General features: G+C 36.1%; 2 protein-coding genes across 2 annotated transcripts in view; both read right to left on the bottom strand.

Annotated features, from left to right (window-relative positions):
- Positions 1-25,065, bottom strand: part of LOC6647466 (eukaryotic translation initiation factor 4E type 2) — a gene marked incomplete at its 5' end in the record, with an annotated part of 43,575 nt that overhangs the window by 12,597 nt on the left and 5,913 nt on the right. The window lies entirely within an intron of this gene.
- Positions 1-25,065, bottom strand: part of LOC26530259 (syntaxin-1A) — a 34,084-nt gene that overhangs the window by 7,147 nt on the left and 1,872 nt on the right. Inside the window, exon 2 of the mRNA XM_023178453.2 lies at positions 23,486-24,102. Coding sequence (XP_023034221.1) covers positions 24,084-24,102 — 19 coding nt within the window. The 3' untranslated portion in view covers positions 23,486-24,083. The remainder of the gene's footprint in view (positions 1-23,485; positions 24,103-25,065) is intronic.

Below are 25,065 nucleotides of genomic sequence, written 5' to 3' on the forward strand. Positions count from 1 at the left end.
TGTGTCTAAAAGCGGATATTAAAACAAAGGCAAACATGGTCAGAGACTTAATGTGGCAAGCATAAGTAAGCTTACAGCTCAGTTCTTTATAACACAGAATATTAATATTAAGATAAGCCCTAGTTATTAATTACAGCTAAAAATAATTTTTCATTAGGTAAAGCATTTCTTTTTCTTCTTTAAAATCAAAGTTATTTGCTAATGAAAATCCTCATTTTAAAATGGTTTCAGCAACTATAAGACAATAGACACGCATATAAACCTATATGGCACTCTAGTTTCTAACCATAATGGGCATGTATATATACCCAAGTTATAAGCTTAGCTTGTTCCGAATAACACATGTTATACTCGCTCTGCACACGTAGTATTTACAACTTTGTTTTTGCCACACGTTTCGTGGCCATGCAAACGGCGTCACGTAATTTTAGTTGGACTTCAACCGCACGACAATCTGTGCAGCACAACATATCGAGAAGCTTTTTATGCATTCGCCATTCATCAAATATATACTCCCAAAACGATCGAAGGAGGAGGAGGAGGGGACAACAAAGCAATCAACTGGGCGTGGTCAGGAAAAAGCAGCAAAGAACAATATAAAAAATCGATGATACGTCACGCAAACCTTCGAATAAAATGCAAATGCAACGCAATATAACGAGAAATAATGTTGAGAGAAACCTTCGTGACGAGGGGTCTGCTGTTTGCCCCCCTCTGGTCTGGTGTGTTTGCCATAATCAACGAAACGGAAATGTGGCCAATTAGTCCACTTGGCCAGCAAAATGATGAAAATGAACACACGATTGTGTGTGCACCATCACCGCGAATTGATGAGGGCTTTATTTAGAATCACATCGATGATTTAAATAGGCGAAGGATACGGCCGGGTTTCAATAATTCTGCAATAATGCAGGCAAATCAATATTGAGCAGTCCAATATCAAGGACAGAGACAATAGAGACAGCCGAACAGTCAGTGTGAGGACAATTAGCTTTATAATCTACTTAAAGGGTCATTTTTCGTTTGCCCAATGCATACTTAAGGGGGCTTATTTCTACTATTTCACACCCAGACCTGATGATTGTGTTGTGGAATTGGTTTGAAATTCATACGTTGATACGTTGATAATTGGTAGATAGTATATCCAACATTAGCCCAATTAAACACGCGTGACGGGATCTCTGCGTTTGCATAGCACTTTAATTGACTCTCCCTTTGGTCAGCAACAACAGCATATGCACATACATGTGTGTGCATACACATACTCGTACATTTATGTATAAAGTTGCATTCAACTCTTGACAATGACAAGGTCGCCCACACACACACAGCAGCCTCATGGCACGTCACAAAATGTTTCACGCGTGGCGCCCTCATTTATGCAGCGTTTATTTACATACACACACACACACATAACATTTACATTCTCTCACATTCTCACAAAATAGACATACTATAGACGTATAAATATTTCATGCCTTATTCTCGGAATTATTATAAATATGGAGACAAGAAATGAACGACAACGCGTTGGCGTCAAATTACTCCAACCCGTTGAGGGTCGATGATGAATGTGGTTGAAGGGGCATTTTACAATAAATACTGCGAATTGCAATCAGCTGACGTTTCATCTCACAACTGGTGAGTCATTTTTTCCCTTGACATTCAGCTTGAATCTGAATATAAAAGTCAACGAAAGCAGCAGCAGGAGCATCGTCATCATCATCATCAACATTTATTGTACAAAGTAATTGTTTTTCACCGACATTCTGCGAAACCTTTTCAAATTCTGCGGGTAAAGACTAAAAGCAAGAGCGTAGCCCAACAATTAAATTTGAATTTTCTCAACAATGGCACACACAAGGGTGTCTCCAAACAAATCCAGTTATGCAATTTAAGTCACCATCATGCATTTCTCGTAGTGAATTCTAATTAAAAGTGAAGAAACTTTGACCGTGTCACTTGGTTTACATGACTCACCAGTAGGTATTCAATTAACAGATGTTGAAATTGAATTTTAAATTGTCTAATGAGAAATTCTATACAAAGGAGATGAAGCATTTCTTTTATAGTTGGAGATGATAAGCATCCTCAACTATTATTAAGTTAATTGGTCAATATTCGGAGAAGTTGGGTGCTCATTTGCTTTCTATTTGAATCATCAATTGAAATGAACATTCCCAAACCAATTGTTTCAAAATATGCAATCTGTATATAATTATGACAATACAAATAATTTCAATTCATTCTAAACGAGTGAAAGGAATTAGTCTTTCAATGGTAAAGTTAAATTTCTTCTTATGGTTTGTTTAAATAATAGACAAGTCGTGTGCTTAATAGTTGTTAGTTACTTTTTAACAATTGTTTGTCAGTCAGAAAAGGCCAAGTTGCCTTGTTGGTTATGAGGTCGCATACAATTTGTTGCCATCACGCACATTTGGCATGCAATTATCATACAAGTATACATATATGCATATGTATGTACATATTTGTCAAGCAATATTTCATGTGTGTCTTTTGGTTGTGGAGTGTCTGTTTTCGAGTGGTATTCGGAATATGAAATAAATGATTTTAAATTGTATTACTATTGATTTTTGCATATGCCATTTATTTCATTATTGTTTCATCGCTATTTCCCATTATAGTTTCGTTATTTTATTTTCTTTTCCAACTATAATTTCATATAATTGGAATGATTACCTTTTGCAGTCATCCTCCTCCTGCTGTGATTTTAAGTGCATATGTTTGCGTGTGTGTGCGTGCGCGTGAGTGTGCGTGTGTGTCCTTGATATTTGATTCGGTATGCGGTTGTGTTGCACATTCTAATGTCAGGAATTTGCCGTGTTCAACTGGGGGGTGGCGGCCTGTTGGCCAAGTGCTGGTTAAGTGGATGATGCTACCACATAACTGATATGTAAATGTCAGAGAAGCTCAGGCACCAGAGTTCAGTTCAGTTTAAGCAGAGTTTATTGCTTTGCAACTGTTTTACATGACAGATAAAGGCATGACTTTGCTTTTGATGGGTTGATAAATAGATTGATGATATGTATTCTGTCTCTTAACTTAATAACTTTACGCCCCAATGCTTTAACTTTGGTGTCAAAATCTAATAGAGGAATGGGAAATCGGCAAGTTGTAACTTTATTTGAAATTGGAAACCCACGAACCTCGAGCTTAACATATATTTCCCATTCACATTGGTGAAAATTCAACAGCAACATAAATGACATAAAAGTCGCATTAACCCATATTTGCACTAAAAAGCGATGATGGCAAAAGAGAATCATATTACATGAGAGGCGGCGGCATCGACACACAGAGACAGAGCTTACATACATGTGTATATAAGCACGAAGAAGAAAGAACAAGTCAAAGATGGAAACCCTGACGACTCGATTCGACTCTTTCTCACCCTCCCTCTTTCTTTCTGTGCACCCGATATCCGTAATATCTTATCAACAAAAGTCGTGAGCAGAATGTAACGGAAACGGAAAGTAAATGGCTGCCATTTAAGGAATGAAAGACGTAGGGAGTGAGAGTGGAGAATATAGATACATATATACACACACACACACACACACACACACAGAGGATGAAGGAACAGCAAATTGAAAACTGTGGGTGTCTTCAAAAAAAAAAAGAAGAAAGAAAAAAAATGCACATGTTTGATATTCCACAGAGAGGAGTATGCATGTATAAGTACATGTTGCCTACTTATGGGCGCCATTTAGATACGAGTTTACATTGCTACTAGGCTAAAAGAGAGGCTCGGCCTCTAGCCCGAGGCTGCTCGCATTTTCTTTTCAACCCAAAAAGCAACAATCTTCGGCCCGAAGCATTATGGCAATAGTATGGAGGAGGAGGAGGAGGATGAGTCAAGGCAGGGGCAGGGGAAACTCACGCAAATTGTTTGGCGGAAATTTGCAGATGGCTCATAAATATAAATTATTATACAAATTAGCAGTGTTATTTATTTAATGAATTTTTTATAGTACCCTCTATACACATTCTAATATTCGGCAAGTGACAGCAATAACAGCAACAACAATAACAAGAACAACCACAACATTAGCAAAAATCAGCTATTCATGAGGTTATTTCTTATTTTTTTGTCAATAATAAGAGGCTTCCTTTTACCATGAAACTTTATAAGATGAAGAGCAACCAAGTTGACAATGAATGCCACAAGTTTTCTTCAAAGTCACTAATTCCATATTTTTGTTGTTGAAAGTTTAAATGAATAATTAGAATTCTGAGAGGAGAAATAATAACGAAATGTTTCCTGGTTTGCTGTGACCTTTTTTGGTATGTAGTTAAAAAAGTTTATATCCCCTCCCTTCTCTGCTGGGAGGGAAACGTATAAATTATACGAAAACTATGTATGTTACACATGTGAATGTCACGCAGGAATTGCAACCTTATGCAAGGACAACAACCACCACATACGCATACACATGTGGTCGGGCAAGGACAGCTGTCATTGCAGTAACAATTTTTTCTCTTTTTTTTTGGAAAACAGTCAAGGCTTCGCTCTGCTCTGAGAACGGAATGGAATGCAATGCAGTCAACTCGATGTGGCAAAACGACAATGAAAATAATTATGCCCCGACAAGCAGAAAATGCAGCAACAGCAGCAGCTACTACGAATCCCTATACACAGTACACATACACATACACATATTGATTATTTCGAGTGGGTGGATGGCCAGTCGAACCATGAGTGTCGCTGTCTCTCAATTGAATTTCTCTTGGCCCATTGTCAGAAGAGAGAAAGGAACTAAGAAATTTAACAAGATTGCATTACATTTTGGCAGCTGCATTTTCTTTTTATGTACCAAAAAAAGGGGAGACGTATGGCAGAAGGAAACCAAGCAACATATCGATTGGATAACTGGATAATAACATATTGACTCGAATGCAATTCTCATTTGTATGCAATTGTGGTTTCTGATTAGACACCTTTTTGGACTACAGTAAGACATATGTACATACATATGTATGCTTTGCACACAAACACAGAAATACGGAAAGCTGACTTGCATCTTAATTTCCCTCCCACACACACACACACACACAACGAACACATAATCAAATGCAAGTATCCTTTCATCGGGTTTTTAGTCATTTCTCATTTGCCTAATCAAATTTTAACAAGCCAAAACAAAAAAAAGACTTGAATCTGAGCAGAGGAAACAACCAAGTTAAGATGATGAGGATGTATCCCAGCTGCCTGCCGGCCGTCATCCTGTTTGTCACATGTTGCACAGTGTTGCTTTTCTCTGCTCTTTGACAACCGATTATTAATTGATTTTCAAGCTTCTGTTGACGTGCTTGAAAGTCATAAACAGCTGGTGGAAATTAATGAGCAAGCCAAGTCAATCGTGAGCCAAGTTTTTCACTCAAAATTAATTACTGACAAATGGACACACGTATATAAATGGAAAGTAAAATACTCACACACACACACACACATACTTCTAAACAGACAAGTGCAAGGAGTATTAAAGCAACCACAAAAACAAACTTTTCTCCTTTTTTTTTTTTTTTGGCAATAAACTACTTTTTTTATCTCTCTCTCTCTATCTTTCTCTCTTTTAGCTGTGGGATGTATATCCATCAGAGATTTCTATTTCTGGCTTTGGGTTTCAGTTTGTTTTTTTGCTTTATGAAAAATGCAACCAAATTTTGTTTCGGCCTGCTGGATAAAACATTTCTCGGGTTAGGCCAAAAATGCATACAAACAAAAATGTGTATACGTGTCTGGGCTGATAATATCCGGCAGAGTTTCTGTTGCAAAAGTTTTTGCTATAACATTTCTATTTATGCAAAGTATTCTCGATTATAAAATATTTATACTATACAATGTGTTCCAAATGAATAGATGCACTCTGTTTGATATTAAATTATTTATATTATAAAGAATTTTCTCACTAAAGTTGTGAGATGCTTTAAGATAAAGACATATTGGAATTGATTGCTAGTTTTAAATGGCTTTAATTTATTTATTTTAATCTTAACGCCCTTACACTGATCCATCCAATCAATGAAAATATTAATTACATGTCGGCAATTGTAATTGACCTTCTCAGATTACGTTTACGTTTGTTAAATTAGCTTGAGATTAAGTTTTCTTGACCTGTGAATAATAAGAGATAAGCTTAAATCGACCTCGACTAGTAGCATTTCGATTTGCTTTAGTAAGAATTCATTCATTCCAGCGGAATAACTATTTTGGACAGTAACGTAAATCAATTTTGTTATACCTACTTAACTATTTCAATTTAATCAAGCTACAGAGTCTTATCAAACTTATCAGTTGCTCCCGACAAGCCAAAGAAAAATGGCAAAAAAAAACAAATTTACTTGTCCAAGTTTTAAATTGCCTGATAAGTTACTCTGCGAATAAATAGAAAAGGAGGCGGCACAGAAATGTTTAGGCATAAATCAAAGTTTGGAGGCAAAAAAAAAATAAGGGAAAAACAACTGCCAAAAAGCTGATATGACAAATTTCAACAAACAGAAATTCAGGCTTTCTTCGAGAACGGTTGGTAGGTAGGTACTTGGTAGTGGGGCGTGGCAGTGATATATCTTAATGTGTGTGTGTGTATGAAGAAAAGAAATTGCCAATAAATTGAGCAGACATTAAGCAAAGCGCCTCCAATGTAAATGATGTAAAGGGAGCAAAGAGTCCCACAAATTTATGACTATTCATTAACTTGATGTCAGAAAGAGGATGTTGGGTGGAGGGTTTACGGATTGGTGTAGGTGTAGGGGGATTTGCGATGGCAAAACCGAAAACACTTTTCATAATGGCTCCAAGTTTGGCCTTCTTTTTTTTCTCTTTCTCACTCTCCCTTTACCTTACCGAAATTTGCGAAATTGTTGCAAACTGTTGCTAATTAGCAAACAACTTGAAATATATGTGAGTATATCCTTGTGAATAAGTAAGTATATACTATATATAGTATATATGAGTGTTATATATATTTAGCTTGTTTGTGTGCATATTGAGTGCTGCAGTAGTGCCACGCCCATAGACAAGCTGACGCATATCCTAATTGCATAGTGAAAAGCGATTGCAGGACGAGGTCAACGATAATGTATACAAGAGGTGGGATTAGGCAAGCTGTCACAAACAGGACCACACACACACACACTCACATACATACATACATACATATGAATGGCATTAACCATGTGGATGAATGATGTTTGCCAGCTAGAACATGCCCTATATAAATAAAAACGATTTATTATTACAACAAGAGTCTCTTGAAATCTATCCAATTCTTGGGGATATGACTTACTAACTAATTGGAAGATTTAACTTTAATGTATTTCTCAGAATCAGGAGTGCTTAGTTTGAATGTTATTGATCCAATTTTCATTAAATTAAATTGAATAATCAAAATGCATACTAAAAACCATTAAAAAGCTTTAAAATCCAACTGAAAGAGGGCAGCAAAAGGATAGTAAGAAACTGAAAAATATATTGTTTTTGTATCTATAATGTTTCCTTTTTTTTTGCATTCGAAGCCATTATCAGAAAACATCAAAATGACTGTCAGAGATTTTGATTTGCATTTAATGAATTTATAAATTGGTAATGAATCAGTTTTATCGACATCTTCTACATTTTTAAGAGCAGATTTAATTATTATTTGATTAATATGTATATAAAGAACTTAAATTTACTAAGTAGCATCGTCCTATTTCAACACTGTTTTATGCAATTTATATTCGAGATGAAAGAAAGAGGGTTTACTTTTTTTTAAAATACATTTTCAATTAAAATGGCAAATGGATGAATAATTATATCGCGATAAACTTATTTAAATTGTAATCAATGGAAGTCCACACACACACACACAGTGAATTAGTTCGTTGTCGGCGAGAATTAAGTCATTATGTATTGATTATAGTCACTAAATCGAACGGAACTAATCTCATCGAAATGTTTTCAATTAGAAATCAGATTATTGAATTTCACAATTTCACACACACACATAGATATTTCCGTTTTACATGAGAAAAACCCTTTCAGTTGCATCAATAATCAAATTAAGGACAATCGGTTTGCATATGCAAATCCGTTCAGTGTGAATAATAAAGTTATGGGCCCTCTCTTTAAACGGTTTAATTTTTGTGGCAAAAACCAATTAAATTGTATGTGCAAAGTGTATAAAGTGAAAAGAATTTCACTAGGATGATTTTTTGATGATTAATTATGGTTGTAATTAAAGGAAAAACAAAAACGACAACAACAAAAAACCAACAACAACAAGCGAGTATAGAAACGAAAATAAAGAAAAACGGTGGCGTTAGGCAATGTAATTACAAGACAAATTTACAAGGGAATTCCTGGCGGATGCCAGGATGTCCCGACCAGGATGCTGTTCTTTTTGACAGTTAATTTATGTGTAAAAAGTTACAAGTGCCTTTAAGCGAACCTTCGAGGTGAACTTGGAGTTCCTGGGTCACCTTAAATACACACACACACACACACACACACACACACGAAAACATTGTAAACGCCCTAAGTCAAAGGTCAGGCTTCTGTTTTGGCATTTGTTTTAAGAATGGAAAACAAAAAAATTGTTACGCTTTTCTTCTTCATTTTTTTTTTTGTTTTTGCCATTTTTAGTCCTTAGCGTTTGAAGCAGTGAAGCGCAAAAGGCACAAAATTTATACCAATCACTTCTTTCCCTCCTTTTTTTCTGTTTTGTGTATCCCGCAGAGAGATTTACGATGGGTCAAGTCCAGAATTTTATTGTCCTTTGAATGGGTCGGTCGGTCAGTTGAAGAAGCTCGGCTCAGTTTTACCCAATCAAGCATTCGCTGGTCCCAAATATTTGGAACGGGGGATAACAAAGGCTTCAATGGCAACTGCTTCATTAAAACAGAAACGCAACGATTGATGGCACCTAATCAAATTTTGTATGGACCAATAAAACAAAAAAAAATTCCAAGAGAAACAAAATGGAAATCTAACTCTGTCGTCATGTCGACTCATGTATATCCTGCACGAAGATTTAAGCTATTCCCAAATCTGTCCTTGTTGGCCTTCTAATAAACAGATATTTCACATGTGTTTAACCTGGCTAGTAAATTTTATCCAAAACGCCGATAGTAATGACTATAAAATTAGTAACAAAGTTGATTAAGTTTGCTAGTTATACCCTGTCTAATACATCTTCTAATGATTGATTAAAGTTTATAATCTATGAAATCTATGAACAGAAGTTTATATCATAAACTTTAATCAATTCTTAGGAGCTGTATTAGGCAGAGAATAATAACTAGTGATTTTCACAGAAATAATTTCAATTAAGGTGGTTCATCTAAGCATATTATATAAGTGTTTTATGAGAAAGGTTACTTAAATTTCCCTATATACGTATATTTTCGACACTTTAATATTGTTATGGATTATTGCATGGGTTATAGGATACTTTTATGTTATTTGTGTGAGTCCTTAAATGTAGAATAAATGCTACCCCGAAACGGTCTTTAAGTCCCTTGGCTTTTTATATTGGGCTATGACTCATTTGCAGATAAAATCCGCACTCCCTACTTGCCTCGTCTCCCCCTTTATTTTGCATTCCACTCATACCCCTAATTTGCGTATTTCGTTTGTAGATCTCGGCGGACAGGACATATGAGTATATAAAGACGTGAAATATTATGCAAGCAAAGTAAATGTAATGCAAATTGAGTTTCGTCCTGTCGGGACGGATGGATTGGTACCTCCAGGCAATTCGCCAGTCAAAATATCTGTCAGAAATCGTATGACCGAATGGTCTATTGTGTTGAGACAAGGTCATTTGGTCGACGTTTCTCCCCCCGTGGTGGTCTTACGGTCGGATTTTTATGGTCTGCACACGTCAGCAACAACAGCAACAATAATAAAAAGGAGCTCACAACGGCGGTGGCGGCGGCGCCTTTTGGAAGAATTTTCTTTTTTTTTTTCCTTGTTTTTGTGCGGGGCCAAAACCAAGAATTTATTATTAGCTATGACTTGGCCTAAGTGTGAGTGGGTCGGGCTGGTCGGGGGTCGGTCGGGACAGCAGCAGGCCACATCCTAGTTAGATTCTAGGGGGGTAGCGCAGTTATAAAAAGGCAATGCGATAATTGTTAAGGAAATTTCTTGCTGTTTCTTGGGTGTTGTGTTGCTCTGTGCGTGTGCCTAGCATAACATAAAATAGGCTTTGGGGTCCTCATCCGAGGGTCGGCCGGTCGGCAGGGTAAACAATTTTATTGCCCGACTTGAATACGAAAAGTGCCGTTGTCAGCAGCAGGAGCAGAGCCTTGAAGAGAACGAAAAAAAAAAACAAATTACCTACATAGATAAACACACAGAAAGAGAAACACATAGAGAGAGAAAGAGACAGAGAGAGGGGATTGATAATTCCAGAAAGAAGGGAAGAAAATCAAGCACAAACACACATCCAGAGATAAAACATAGAACCAAAACTTAAACCACAGTTCAGACTATTCATTGGCCTAAAGCTTTTAAGCCAAAATGAGCTCCTAGTTCTGTAATTGTCAAGAAATTATCTAAAATTATTATATCAAAAGCCCCGTGTCAGGATTATTTTATTTAACCAGAAATATATTTTTATATATCACAAATGTATATAGAACATAAATTTCCACGTTTTTTTTTTTATTTATTTCTTTGTTCTTCCTTTTACTTTGACTTAAATTAAAATAAATTGCCAAAGTCAAAGTCACAGTGAGATGAAGAACAAAATAGATTATGATGATTGACGTAAGCGTACGGACAAAAAAAGAAACTCACTCCACCCCCCTCCACCTCTCACTTCCTTTTCCCTGGCCATCTGAGTTCGGCTTGCCTTTAGGCTTCTAACGAATGCAAATGCAATAAACGCGCCGCCGAGTGCTCGCAATTTGTTTGCACGTCAATTTAATTTATTAATTTAGCTTAGTAACATCAAAAATAAATGAAAAAACAAGTCGAAAAAAAAGGAAAATAAAATTATATACAAATACCAGATGCGGAATTATGTTCTTTTATTTATTTATTTTTTTTTTTAATATGCCCTTTTCTAAAAGTGGGTCACACAAGTTATATAGCCAAAAGCTTAAAAACCAATATTTGTTATTTACAGGCAAAATAAATAACTATAATATTAATCAGCACGTTGAGCTCTACAAAAGATATATTCCAACTAAATTGAAATGGAATTACTAATACAAAGAATTATGATGCCAAATATCAAGGGTATAGAAAGAGTAACATTCGTTTCTGTATGGAATTAATATGGGATTTACTTTGGATTTGATTAAATCCATTTGGGCTTCTTCATAATATATAAATGACTATATAAGTATCCACTTTTATATGTATATGAATACAAAAACAAACACGAATAGACATCATTAAAATATTTAATAAAATCGATTGAATTTAATTTTTTTTTTTGAGAACAAAGAGAAGAAGACAAAAAGCCAGCAGGAAGTTGATTGTGAACATAGCCTGAGAGAGATGAAAATGCACATCCTTTGAAGGATTCACTGAATTGTATACATATGCAGTCATTCAGTAAATTAACTGAAATGAGTAAAAACAAAAAAGTCCCAGTAAAGAAAAAGACAAACCGAAATGACATCATATGTATATAAACAATTTGTGAATTTATATCCAATGTTTTTATGTTCACTGATGGTCCACGGCCATGTAATGAGTGTATTCGATGGTTTTTGGTCAGTATATCTTATATCTGCCTCCGCCTTCTTTCGTTTCACGGGCAGACAGAGAGACAGATAAACCGTTGCCATAAGCAGCGGAATGTGCTTTTAATGATGGCGATGATGACGAGTTGCCGACATTTATTGTAAATGATGCACAAATGCTGTTTTAAGTGGATGGAAAGCCCCAATGCCAGCAGCATTATCGTTTGTGTGTGCCCAGCCTAACGCCCACCCCCTCCCCCCTTCTGGCCCTTCTGGAACAAGGCAAGGCCATTCTCTGAAGTTGTTGTGTTGCAGTTTTCGCTGCCATCAGTAAAGAGGTTGCTGCTGGTTCGGTCGGTACTTGCCAACAACTTTATGGCACTCATTCAACGTTGAATTTAATTTGCTTCTCTCGAAAGAAGAAGAGACCCGAGGCAAATTAATGTAAAGAATAAATTTTAAGCAAACAACGAAATGAAAACTAACACAAACAATTTTGCTTTCTTTTTTGTCCTTTTTGCTGGCCTGTTTTTTGGCCTTTTTTTTTGGAGGAGGGTTGAAAAGCCAGCAAAAACTGGGGCAAAAACACAGCATTGGGGGATTAGCATTAACAATTCCATTAAGATGACATCCAAAAAAAAAAATATATATATATAAAACTGAAAAAAAAAATACGGAATAAATGTAATAACATAAGGAGGACAAAAAAAAGGGAGCCAGTGAACTGAGTGAGTGTGTGTAAGCAAGTTTGTTTCTCTCCTTCAACAAAATCTCTGTTGACAGCCAAAGGCTATGAGAGAAAGCGAGAAAGATTCTCATTAAAAAAAGAGACTCAACATAAGAGAAACTGAAACTGTAACTGTGAAGTGAATACATATTAAACATAATCATTAAATTCTATTGACAATGTCAAAATTTATGCTAATCAAAAGGAAACTTCTTATTAATTATTACAGTTTCATAAATTTTGGTAGTAAACCTCGTAAACAGAATTGAAGAACTTTTGTGCCTGGCGGCAGGGGCTTGATTACTTTATGTGACATAATAAATAACTCCATGTGTATGAATAATAAAAGACTTTGATTAAATTTGCAGCTAAATGTGAAATTCTTCTCTCAAATTCTTATTACGTGTGATATTAAATTCAGACTTTTCCATTTTCTTCAGTGTATAGAAGAAATATAAATAAATTTGAATCATCTAGTCAGTGGGAAAATTACTTATGATAATGAAGTACTCTAGATTCCAGAGGATTTTAGCTGTATTTAGCTTAATATACTCATATATCAAGCGATTTGAAGTTGAGTATATGTGATCATTTACCACACCGACAGATAAAGATAGAGAACAGCTCGGGGTAAATGGCAACCGCCCCTAGTGAGAGAGAGAAAACAGAGAGAAGGCCAATGGGGTTGGCTTTTTATATGCCAAAAACCATTTGTAAAATTTGCATTTCAGGCTGACAGCTAAAAGCCATTTGCCACTGAGAGCTGCGAATAACCAGACAATAACTTGGAAGAACAGAGACGACGACTGACTGACTGATACATGGAGAAAGAAAGCTCATAAAAGACTTGAACAAACAAAACAACATTTCAATGTCGTCATCGGACACACACACACACACACACACACACTCATACACATACATAATCAAAGCTGAAAAAAGAAAAAACAAGTGTAAGGTGACACAAAAAAAAGTCGTTAAACAATTTGATATGCCCTTGAAAAACCAACTAAAACAAAATTCAACACAAAATTTTGTTAGAGATAGAAACGAATAGAAAACAGAGAAGGGAGGGGACAGAGCTTGTCGGGTGTGGGCCAATGACATTAGCGGTTTTTCAACGTTTACTAGAACTTGAAATAAATGCAAATTAACAGAACACAGCCCGAAGAGATAAGCCAACACAATGACTCCACTCCTCGAGGGCCGCCACAAAAAGCGACTGTTCCACGTTGACGGTTAGTTCAAAAGTCGTTTTCAAGTGAATTTCATTTATAATGAATGCCCATGCCCTCGAAGCGACGGCGTCGGCGGCGGCGGCAGCGGTGAATATAGGATATGGAGGATAGGCCAAACCAGTCCAGCAAATGGACTAACGGAACTAAAATGGTAGGCAGGCGAAGTAAATAAGTTAGATGGGAAAACGAACCTGGCTAGGGCAGACTTTTTCTGCTTGTTAAAGTTCAACAAACTGAACTGAGCAGGTGGCACACAGGTAAAGTAAATCCTTTAAACTAAACCTTTCACGGTTCGTTCATCACTGATGAGGCGCAGTGCTGCTCATAGCAGTTCAACTTAAGAACTGGTTCTACATATTATATTAATATCAAAAGTTAAGTTTAAACATAAAACTTGATTTAAAAAGTGTTGAATTTTAATATGCTAATCAATTTAAGCCGGCGAAAACAAGTCTGTTTCTTCATGTTATTAACAATATGATTTAGCAAAGAAGGCCTAAACATTCCGGATGGAAATGCAAATTGATAAACAAAGCAAAATATTAAAGAACTGGCCTTAATGAACCAACACAATGTCTCAGCACTAACTATTACCATACAAAGTAGACATATGTATTTGCAAAACGTAGCACATACATTTGGGGGCAATAAACTTTGCAGGCCAAACCTTTATTAAAAGAAACTAACATATTACCACACACGCCATTCCAGTCAGCCGTCTATCCAACCAACCAACCAACCATCCATCCATCCATCATTCAATTATGTATATAAACCTAAAATATTGGAATATTCTCACCTACCCTAAGAAAATGTTATTTTCATATATTTTATTTTTTTTGGAATTCGATTGCACACGCACATTTTGCATTTGATAAGAAGGGGGTCCACATGGCGTATGATTAATTCCCAATACTGGGTTGCCTGCCCCCTAGGCAAATAAAAATAAATTTAGTGTCAAAAGTAATTGTGCCCAAAGGACCCAAGAAAAAATATATATATATATCCTGACAGAAAGGGATGGCTATATCTAGACCAATAGCGAGCGACAACAACAACAACAATCGCAAAAATAATTACAAGTCATGAACACAGATAGCAAAAATGACGCGACGGAAAAGTGGTACAAAAATTTCCGTCATGATTCTGAGCCAGAGACAATAAAGGGAAGGGAAACGGAGGGATAGAGGAAACGTAGCCAGTTAGTTAGTTGTTTGGTGGGTAGGTCTCTCTCTCTCTCTGTCCGCCCCCTCTCGCACTCCATCTCTCTCTATATATATTTCTTTTTTATTCTCCTGCTTTCTCGCTCGCTGTCTCTCCCTCCCTTTCTCTGCAAACTCTCCTAGATTTTTCGTGTGTGCGGCAGTTTTATCTATCCTCAGGCCTTTTGCCAGCCAGAGCAAGAAGGACAACAGAAACTCAGGCAACAACAATGTGGGAAAAACTAATTAATAGCACATTTTATTTTGTGCCTACCCCAAAAAGGGAAAGATTGCAGATTAGTTGCTACTACCGCTCCTTCTGCTGGCTGCCTGCCTTCCACTACGCCCGCTCCTCCCCTTTTAGCTTAAGTATATATGACAAATAATGTTGAAATTAAATGATATGCCCCAAGCGATAAGCAAGTGTTCGGCTGGGTTCTGCTCTTCAAGCAATGTTATTTGGGGATAAATGACGGTAAAATCGACCAACGAAGAGGAACAACAACTGGGTGAAGCCGCATTAGTGCAAAGACTCGAGGAGCAAATAATGCGATTTACTGCCAAATGACAATCAGGTTATATACTTGAATGTAAACGGAATTAAGAGATTTTGGAGAAAGCATAAAATACTATGGTATTAAGGTATTGAGGTGAGAGATTACAAATCAATGGATCTATAACAAGTTGAAATCTATGAAAAGAAAATAATAATGTAACACTTTAGAATAAGATGGGAATATCTGAACCATATTTACTAGTAAGGGTCTAGTCAGCAAATTCTCAAGTAATCGAAATATATTTCTAAATTTCAACCAGTGGGAAACTGCCCTTCTTTTTTTTGTTTGTCGATTAAAAATATCCATACTCTCACTCTTTCGCGCTAAACGTGTATAGCCGCCACAAACAACTGTCAAAACGGCAATAGCAAAACGTAGAAAAAAAGGAGAACAAATAGGGGGGAAAAAAGTGTAACCAAAATGCAAACACACAAAAGGCTCACACACACACACAACAAGCAGCAACCCAACACGACAGGATGTGGGTAACGCAAACAGAAAAGGAACAAAAAGAAGAAAGAAAAAAAATGGAGAAAATGGAAAGAAGCCACAGAGAGGAGGTAAAATGGCGGATGGTTTGGCTAGGTCACTTTATGGATTCATGGGGACAAAAACAGGCAGGAGGACAACAAAAGTTGTTTTGCGTGCGGAGTTTTTTTTTTGTTTCTTCCTGCCCGCCCTTTTGCCGTGCTCTCATTTGGCTTAGGCTCCTCTTTTGTTTCTGTGAAAGAACCGGCTTCATTTCAAGTGTGCGTGTGTGTGTGTGTGTGTCTGTATACCGTGTGGAAATTAACACAGTAGCACACAAAACACACAAAAACGAACAAAAACAACAACAAGCCGCAACAAAGCCAATGACAATTCGAAAACTCGCAACCAAAATGCTTAGCCGAACAATAAAAGAAAGAGAGCGAGGGTGTGAAACACCGATTGAGATAAAAAGAGAGAGAAAGGCATTGAGAGAGAGAGTCGCTTAGAATGAGAGAACTGACAAACTCTCAACAGCTTGCGCAGCGAGCAAAACCATTGCCTAACGTAAGGGGCTGCCGCCTATACGTATATATGTATATGTACATATACGTATCCATGTGTGTGTATGTGTGAGTGCGGCTTTTGATTTGCCACAGCTGCGCGGCTTCTGCTTGCTCTTGTTGTTGTTACCGTTGTTGCCTGCTACTTGGCCCCATGGGACTCTCTGGTTATCGCCGCTTACGTTTCTGTTAAAAATAGCAAGCGAAATGGATTAGTTGCCGCTGCCTCCCTCCTCCTCCTCCTAACCCACATATATTGCTGAACAGTAAAACAAAAATCAGCAGAGAGTGAGAGAGAGTGAATGAGATACAATGCAAGGAGAGAGCACCAAAACACATACCGAGTGAAGAAGGCCAACCTTAATGGGGAAACTAGGCGCATGTGGATTTCATTTGTATACCCTGTAAGAGCAATTTAGAATTGTATATACATATAAAAATATATATGTATATAATGCCGAATGTCATCCAAAACACAACAAATAGGACATGCTCATTAAAATTTCAATTTCAAAGGCTTAATAATTTCAATTTAAGAAAGATCTATACTCTTATAATCTTTGGATAATTTTGGAACATATTCAATGTGGATATTAATCTCTGAGAGAAATAGGTTTGTTTTAAAAACAAGTTTACTTTACAACACAGGGTATCCAAAGGTCCGATGTTTTGTTGATTTTAATCTCGGAACAATGTTTCCGTGTGCGTGTGTGTGACTTATTTTTCTCACTTTGGGCATCTTTCGTTATTTGTGTGTTGCCTTTTGTATGTTCTCTTTGACATTGTGACCGAGTGGTAGAGGAGTGTATACCCTAGAAGCCTGCTGAGCATGTGTGTCACACATTCCTCAATGAATTTTACAACATGACAATAATATTTTGGCAGGCCAAATCCTTTAATGCCTTCACAACTTGGATGGTGGTTCCATGGAGCAACAATAAAACATGACGTAAGCCGAAATAAAAAAAAAACTTTCTGATTTTATGTCCTCACTTGACTCTAAACAAGCTGATGCCAACGTACATCATCATGTTGACCTCACCTCTACCTCTTTGTCCTTCCGCCGACCACTCCATTTTACTCCATTTCCACTACTTAATCCCACGCGCCGAACAAACGATTTTGTTCTTTTTTATTTAACGTACACACACTCACACACACATAAATAACAAAAAACCAACAAAATATAAAAAAGGGGGGCAACAAAACAAACAGGAAGGAAGTAAGCACAGGCATGTCCCACAAAAGCCACGCCCACAGGAAACAAACTGGACAAATTACCCAAGCAAGCAACATAAAAAGACGCACAAAACTTAAAAAACATCAAAAATACATATAGCTTTAACATTGAAAAAGTAAAAAAAAAAAAAAAAAGGCCAAGTAAAAAGAAAATACTAACAGAAAAGTGGTTATATTTTAGCTCATCCTTGTGGTTGGATAATGAGGCGTATACGTAATGTACGCTTGTACTTGGGTCTTGAATCTGCAACATAACTGGAGAAAGCAGGAGCTTGTTAAGCACTTAATGTGCTTATCATTAAAACCAGAAATTTTCAGGCCATAATTAAGTTTATACATATGTATGTATGTAAATCTCTTGTTTTCTTAAAAATCTTTCCAGAATGAGGCACCTAATCTACTCCTATATCTTAATGCTTTAAAGGAAACTAAATAATGCAAAAAGCTTTAATAAACTTTGACCACACAAACAATTGTTTCATTTGCCTTCATTTAATATGTATTTTAATTACTTTTAGCATTATACTTTCCATAAATCTGTCCTCCTCCCCTCTCTGTTTAACTTGGTTTACTCATCTGTATTTGTTTTTTTTTTATGGGTTTTTTCTGATGGCTTCAAGGCCATCTACTGGGAGATTTTCAAGTTTAATTATAATTCAGATCTTTGGGGGTGTGAGGATTCAGAAGGAGAGAGAGTGTGTCCCAGAGAGAGAGAGAGAGAGAACAAGGAGACAACACAATGGTGCCATTAACAGCTGCAGGATGCTCTTGCCACAATATAAAAGCAAGCAATCTGCATTTTGATTATATTATGCAATGCCTTGGGGCTCATTTCATTGCAATTTTATTTTATTTTCTTTGTCAGCAGTAAAGTGTATGAGGAGGACACAGTATACAGCAGAGTGAGTAAACGAATATGACAGACATTGGCAATAACTGCAATTCAAATTGGAAATGAGAGACTGGCAATACACTTCAAGGCACAAAATTCAATAAATCGAAACTGCAAATGCATTGGCTAAGAAATTAATATCTTAAATTCTACAAAAAAAAAAGAAGAAAAATCCAGTTTTTTGTCAACATGTCACACTCATTTTCCTCTTTCAAGAGCTGACGGCTCTTAGTTTCCTTTTCTCGCAAAGAGGTTATGCCAGCAATTGAATCAGCGCCATCACGCTTCCTCCCCCACCCATCTGACATCAAGGCAGCCATAAACTACACTATTGCTTTGACTTATCCTGGGTGGATGACAGCTATCCTGCTGTGCAAAAGTTCAAAATGTAACAAGAGTAGAGAGAGAAATTGTAAAAAAAATGCATTTTTCATTCAAAAATAGAAAGCTTCTATCTGGTTTAACTAACTTTAGACGTCATTTCTCAGAATTTTTTCATGTTGCACTTTTATGGAAAAGGTAAAATACATGGGTGGCGCCTCAAGGTATGCAACAGTATTTTGTTCACCTTTTTTTTGGCTTCTCGACATCATTCTCGACATCATCCGTTCTGCCAGGGCATAAAGGCGCAGCATAAAAAGAGAGAAATTAAGATCAAGAGACAGTTAAACATGTCAAGCCCATTTCATAGTCCTGTGTCTTGTTGGTAGCTCTTATGAAGGCCGTTTTCTGTTGCCTTGAGCACAGCAAGTTGACACTTTTCTTAGCCTGCTATATGTACGACTACTATTGACATATAAAACAAAATCTGTTGCTCCTGCTTGCTTCTGTGCTAGTCAAACATCCTCAATTAATATTTTTCTTCTTTTTGTCTTGCCCTTCTCCCTCTCCTTCTTCCAGTCTCGGTCTCGTGTGGTTCCCTCACCACGACTGAGTGCAATTACTCAGCGTTTTTTCTTCACTTTAGCCCCCAAATAGGGCAAGAGAGAGCCGCCAAAAGTTTGTTACCAAAGTGTATGTGAGAACAATTTGCGCCTTGCTTTAATTAGACAAAAAGTTTATGCAAAAAATGGTGCGAGAGGGCGCTAAAAAAATACAAATAGACAAAGGTGCAAAATACCAAACAAGGCAATGAAAAAAAGCTAGTAAATAAATACGAAAAGAAAAGAAAACTAGTAAACAAATAAGCAACAATTCGTATTCACTTTGAATGGGGCAGAAAAGTAATTCTCTCTGACTAAAAAAAAACACAATCCTTTCATGACCACCCCTACCATTTATCGCCCATTTCTTTTGCAACTGCTTTTTCGTTGTTATTTTAAATAGGAACCCCGCCCAGGCCAACACGTACACGTTTACAGGGCAACCAAAAACTCATTTCGTTGTCCAACGACATGGGTGCCCGTCGTATAACTCCCCTTAGGCTCTTTCATATTCAATTCATGATATTCCATCGCTGACTGCGCCTATGCTCCGCTCTTGTGGTAGTTGCTTTTGCAGCAATATTAAATACACATATAATTTGGCGAAAAGGGATAAATGAGGGTTTCTCGATATAGATATCAGACCAGGCTGGGCTGGGCTGGCTGGCTGTAGGCGAATGAACTGGCCGACAAAGAGAAAAAACAAAAACTGAATGGAAAAAAGGTCAACATGTGTTCTCTTTTTTAATATACATGCTCATATACACTACTCTCAGTTAAAGACTTACTAAAATTCATGTAAAGCTAGTTACAAGGTTTAAAAAAATGTACTCACTCGTTTAAAATTTTAACAATTAAATCTATGTGTACAACATTTTAAGGAATTGACTACCGAGTATAGTAAATTAAAAGGGCATTTAAGTTTCGTTATAATTATAATTTTGGTTTTCTTTATATATATATATATATATATATTTATATCCATTTTCCACAAAACTCACAAATTAATTTTGGACTCTTTCTCTTCCACACACACACACACACACACGCACAATCAAATGGTTGGGCATATTGTCCAGCTCGATGGCCCCCTTGGGTCAATTCCCTTGTTTGACCCTCCTTTCTCTACGTTATGGCTACAAAATTTGTTTTCAATTAACAAAATTGTTAACTTTGGGCAAATGCGATGAGCAAAATCGATATTATACCTAACCTGGCTTAAAATTATTCTTTTCTTTTGGCAAAAAACAAAAAAGAAGCATGTCATAATACCCCACACATAACACAGTAAAGTCTTTGGCAAGCCGTATATAGCGACGACTTAGCCACGCCCCGGTTTTTTTTACCTGCGGCTCGGCAAATTGATTAAATGCCCCAGGAAATACATAGCAGAAAAGATGTTTAGCAAGTCTAAAGAAGACTTTCTGATGAAGTGAATGCAAGTGCTGCAAATTCTCTTGAAAGTTGGCTAACTTAAAGTTGTGCAAAAAGGAAGAAATTGTTTGAGCCAAAGAGTAATGGAAGAAGGTAGTTCGCCTCCTTTTGTGAATGGCAAATTTTTGCATGGTAAGACAGCAAAAAGTAAACTTTTACATCACATGGGAGATGGGTGGAAAGGAGAGACGATGTATACAAGCAAACTTTTCAATTGTCAAGTCGACTACTACTAACAACTAACTATGATATGAGATTCTTGATTACAACCTGACTTTTTCAGAGAGCTGTTGACAAGTGAAGAAGAGACTTTAAAAACTGTGTGTTCTCTCTCTTTCTCTGTCTCTCTTTTTCCGCTTCTCCATTTTTTCTCCGCCTTCTCCTCTACATGTATAGAAGAGGGCAATAAATCACTCCGCTGACAAACCTTTAAACAGTCGCCTTAGCAAATTTGTGAGTCATCGGAAAGAGTTTAATGTAATGGCAAAAGAATAGATAAAAATAAAATAATAAATAAACTCATTGATTGTTACCTCTTATAACAAAACAAAAAAATTGCCAATAAAACAAAAGGAGACGGGAGAAAACTAAAATAAAATAAAAAAAGTGCATAAATTGGTTTCATGAATCGCTGTTAGCTGTTGCATGGCAAATATGGGGACCGGCCACAGTGTGGCAGCCAATGGAGTTAAAGGGGCAAGAGCCAAATCGACTCCTTCGATACCCTATTAAAAATTCTATAGTTCTACTCTTTGAGCTTATTATTCCAGTCTAAAATGCTTTCAAATTAAAGGGTATAAGGCGAGACTGCGGGGCGCTTGTTAGCACTTGAAAGTGGCCTGGAGTAGAAGGGAAGAACAGACAACAAGAGGAGGCACTATGAGACATTGGGGAAAAAACAAAGTAACATGTGCAAAGCAGGGAAGAGACTGAGAGAGAGAGAGAAAGAGCGACCGAGAGTGAGTGCAAAAATTGCGACAGGTGTCATTCAAGAGTTCAACTATTAATTGCATTTAAGAGTGTGTGTGTTTGTGTGCATGGCCGTGTATGTGTGAGTGCTTCTATTACTCGTTTCTTCTCTCTCGCTCACATTGAAAGTATAGAGATAGCTTATCATTTGAGTTGGGTTGGCTTATCACACGATAAAAATGATGTTGATTATGATTCATTATTTGCCATTTCTAACTTCTTTCAACAAAAACTGAATGAAATACAAGTATTTAATAACTAATTTAGGAATAATGTAAATATCAGTCGTTTATTTATCGCCTTTTGCCCAATAGAAATGACACGAGCTTGTCTTTAGAAATGGCAGTCAAAATGAGTGTACAATGGTCGAATTGACTGGTCGATTCGAGTGTGGGTCGTCCGTATGACTCTGATGACTCAATGGTTCCTCTCTGCCATTTGAATTGAGGGCGTCCCCCCCCATCTTTTCAATGACAATCTCCCCCATATATGTGCATATATACATATATATTCACAATGCATGTTCAAGTCACATTAGGGAACTCTCTCATTGATGACAGGAAGTTGAAGGGAAATGATACATGATGAACGCGCATAAAATAGACGAAAAACTTTGTAGATAATATATTTCATTGTGGTCGGTCTACTATACACTATACACGCAAACGCCTAAGGGTCAAAGAGGCTAACCACTATACATACATATATATATATATATATTTAGAATGGTATTAAATATCTCCACTTCAAATGAAACTCGCCATATTCCAATCTAATTAAGAGAGAAAGAGAATGAGAGTAATCGGCTAAACGAAGAAACTGGCAAATATCTATAAATATCAAATGATATTTTATTTAATTTACTTATACACTTCATACACATACTACTACTACTTTTGTTTGTCGACTGTAAGATTTCGCACAACAAAAAAATGAGTCGGTTACCGATGGTGATCTCATCAAAATCAAGCAAAGATGCTTTTTTGTTTTTGAAGTGTGAGATAAACAACAAAACATCAAAATGAGCATATTTTACTTGTTGGAAATACATATACATTTTGTTTGACTTGCACAAATCATTTTAGTTAGAGAATTTTACTTAAGTAACCCCGCTATATTCCATTTGGAGAGTGCTCAATAATCTAATCACAAATCGATAATATTCACACATTCGACGTGCAAAAATTTCCATTTTCTAACCCATAAGAAATGAGTCATTACAACAAATACAAAATACATAGTTAAAAGTGATACTCATTGATGGCTAATAAAATGTGGGTGAGCTCGTTGAATAGTATAATTTTGCGTAATATTCTAAACTTTCTCCCACAACTAATAATCTACTTATTTAGATCATGATTTTCTCTCAAATTGCATTTAATAAGATCATGATGGAATTATAAATGATTACTAACTAAGCTCATTAAATTAAGATTGTAGTCACGCCAGACATTCATTCATTCATCAAATCGATTCTAAATCGTTAAACAATCTTTCTATTGAAGATTTAAGCACCAGTTACAAGAAATTTATCAGATAAGATGCAAATATGGTTTATAGAAAAAAGTTTACTCACCTTAGATGTAGGTAAAGATGTTAAAGTTGCAAAGGGTTTTCCGCAACGTCGCGATGATGTTCCAGGGGCCAGATGATGGCGGCGGAGTCGCTTTTATTATTATTTTTATTATTGATTTCAAGGGCTTTGTTTCCCTGTTTTGTTTCATTTTCACATTTCTTTTCGCAGTTTGATTAAGTGGCATAATACGAAGACGAAGATGACACTTTTTAAACGTTTAGTTGTTGCTGTTGTTGTTGTTTTTGTTGTTGTTGGTAGTGGTGTTTTTTTTATATTTGGAGTGCTGATTGTTGCTAAGTTATAATATCGATGAATGGTATATTATATTGCTTGCTCTTTGTATAGTTGCTTATTGCTGAGCATTCTCGAGATATTGGTGAGAGAGGCAAGCAGAGGTGCAGATATTTAAAATTCACGTGTTTTAACTTTTAATACTTTTGTTATTGTTGTTGTTGCTGTGGCATTTGTTGTTGTTGTTGTAGTGAAGTAGTAGAAGTAAACCCAATTTAACAGAGAATCGGGTCGGTGTGCAGTTTCTTACTTATGTAGTATGTATATATTAGGCAAAAAGCATTTCAAAATTACAAATTATATCATGCTATTTGCTAGCTTTTATACTTTATATATAATAATAGATGATGATTTGTTACATAATATTTGAGATTTTCAAATTTAAAGTGTTTTTATTTCAATAATTATATTTATTCGCATGCCATTTTATTGTTGTTGTTGTTGTTGTGTTAGTTCAGATTGATGGGAAAGTTTTTTGTATTTTAGGGAAAGAAAAAAAGATAAATAAAGCATGTTAATAAAAATAAAGTAAAACCAAAAGGAAAAATTGTTAGTGTGTGTGTGAGTGTAATATGCGAGTGCAAGCATGAAGTGTGATTTTGTTTTAAAGAGATTCTGTGATAAAATTACTAAAAGAAAAACAAAAAGTAAATAAATCAACTGAACGAGTTTCAGAGGAAATAACCACCAAATCAAAAAAAAATGTTATTTGCGCAATCAGAAACTGAATAATCAACTATAAAACGAATGTTTAACAGTTTAACGAATAATTTGAGGCTGTTGGCATTCGCTTGTTTGCTTCTATGTGTGTGTGTGTGTGTCTGTGAGATTGTTTGCTTTATATATAAACTATAATAAACAGATAGCAAAAAATAAGCAGTTATCGAGACTTCCTCAAACTTGACTTTTTTATACCCTTCCAAAAGCGAGTTCATACATTTGGCTAAATAAATCAAGACGCAAAGTTTTAATAAAATGACGAATTTGTAAGGGTATAGGAACTTCGATCAATAACCATGGATGTAAATGTTTTTTTTTTTTTCTCTGAATTTAGTATGAAGTAGCTAAATTATTGAATATTTGAAAAGTTAACTAGAGTGTTTACTTGCTTTGTTCTTCTTCAGTTACAAACAATTTGCTGTTGTTGTGACATAAAATAAAACTGAAAACTAAATGCATTTTAAAAGGAAACAATTCAAATAATTGATATCGTTTTTCTTTTTGTTTTACGTTTTTCCTTTTTTTTTTTTTGTTGATTTGTTAAATTGAATTTCTAGCAAAAGCAAATA

Source organism: Drosophila willistoni, chromosome 3R (genome assembly GCF_018902025.1).
Source record: "Drosophila willistoni isolate 14030-0811.24 chromosome 3R, UCI_dwil_1.1, whole genome shotgun sequence".
NCBI classification, from domain to species: Eukaryota; Metazoa; Arthropoda; class Insecta; order Diptera; family Drosophilidae; genus Drosophila; species Drosophila willistoni.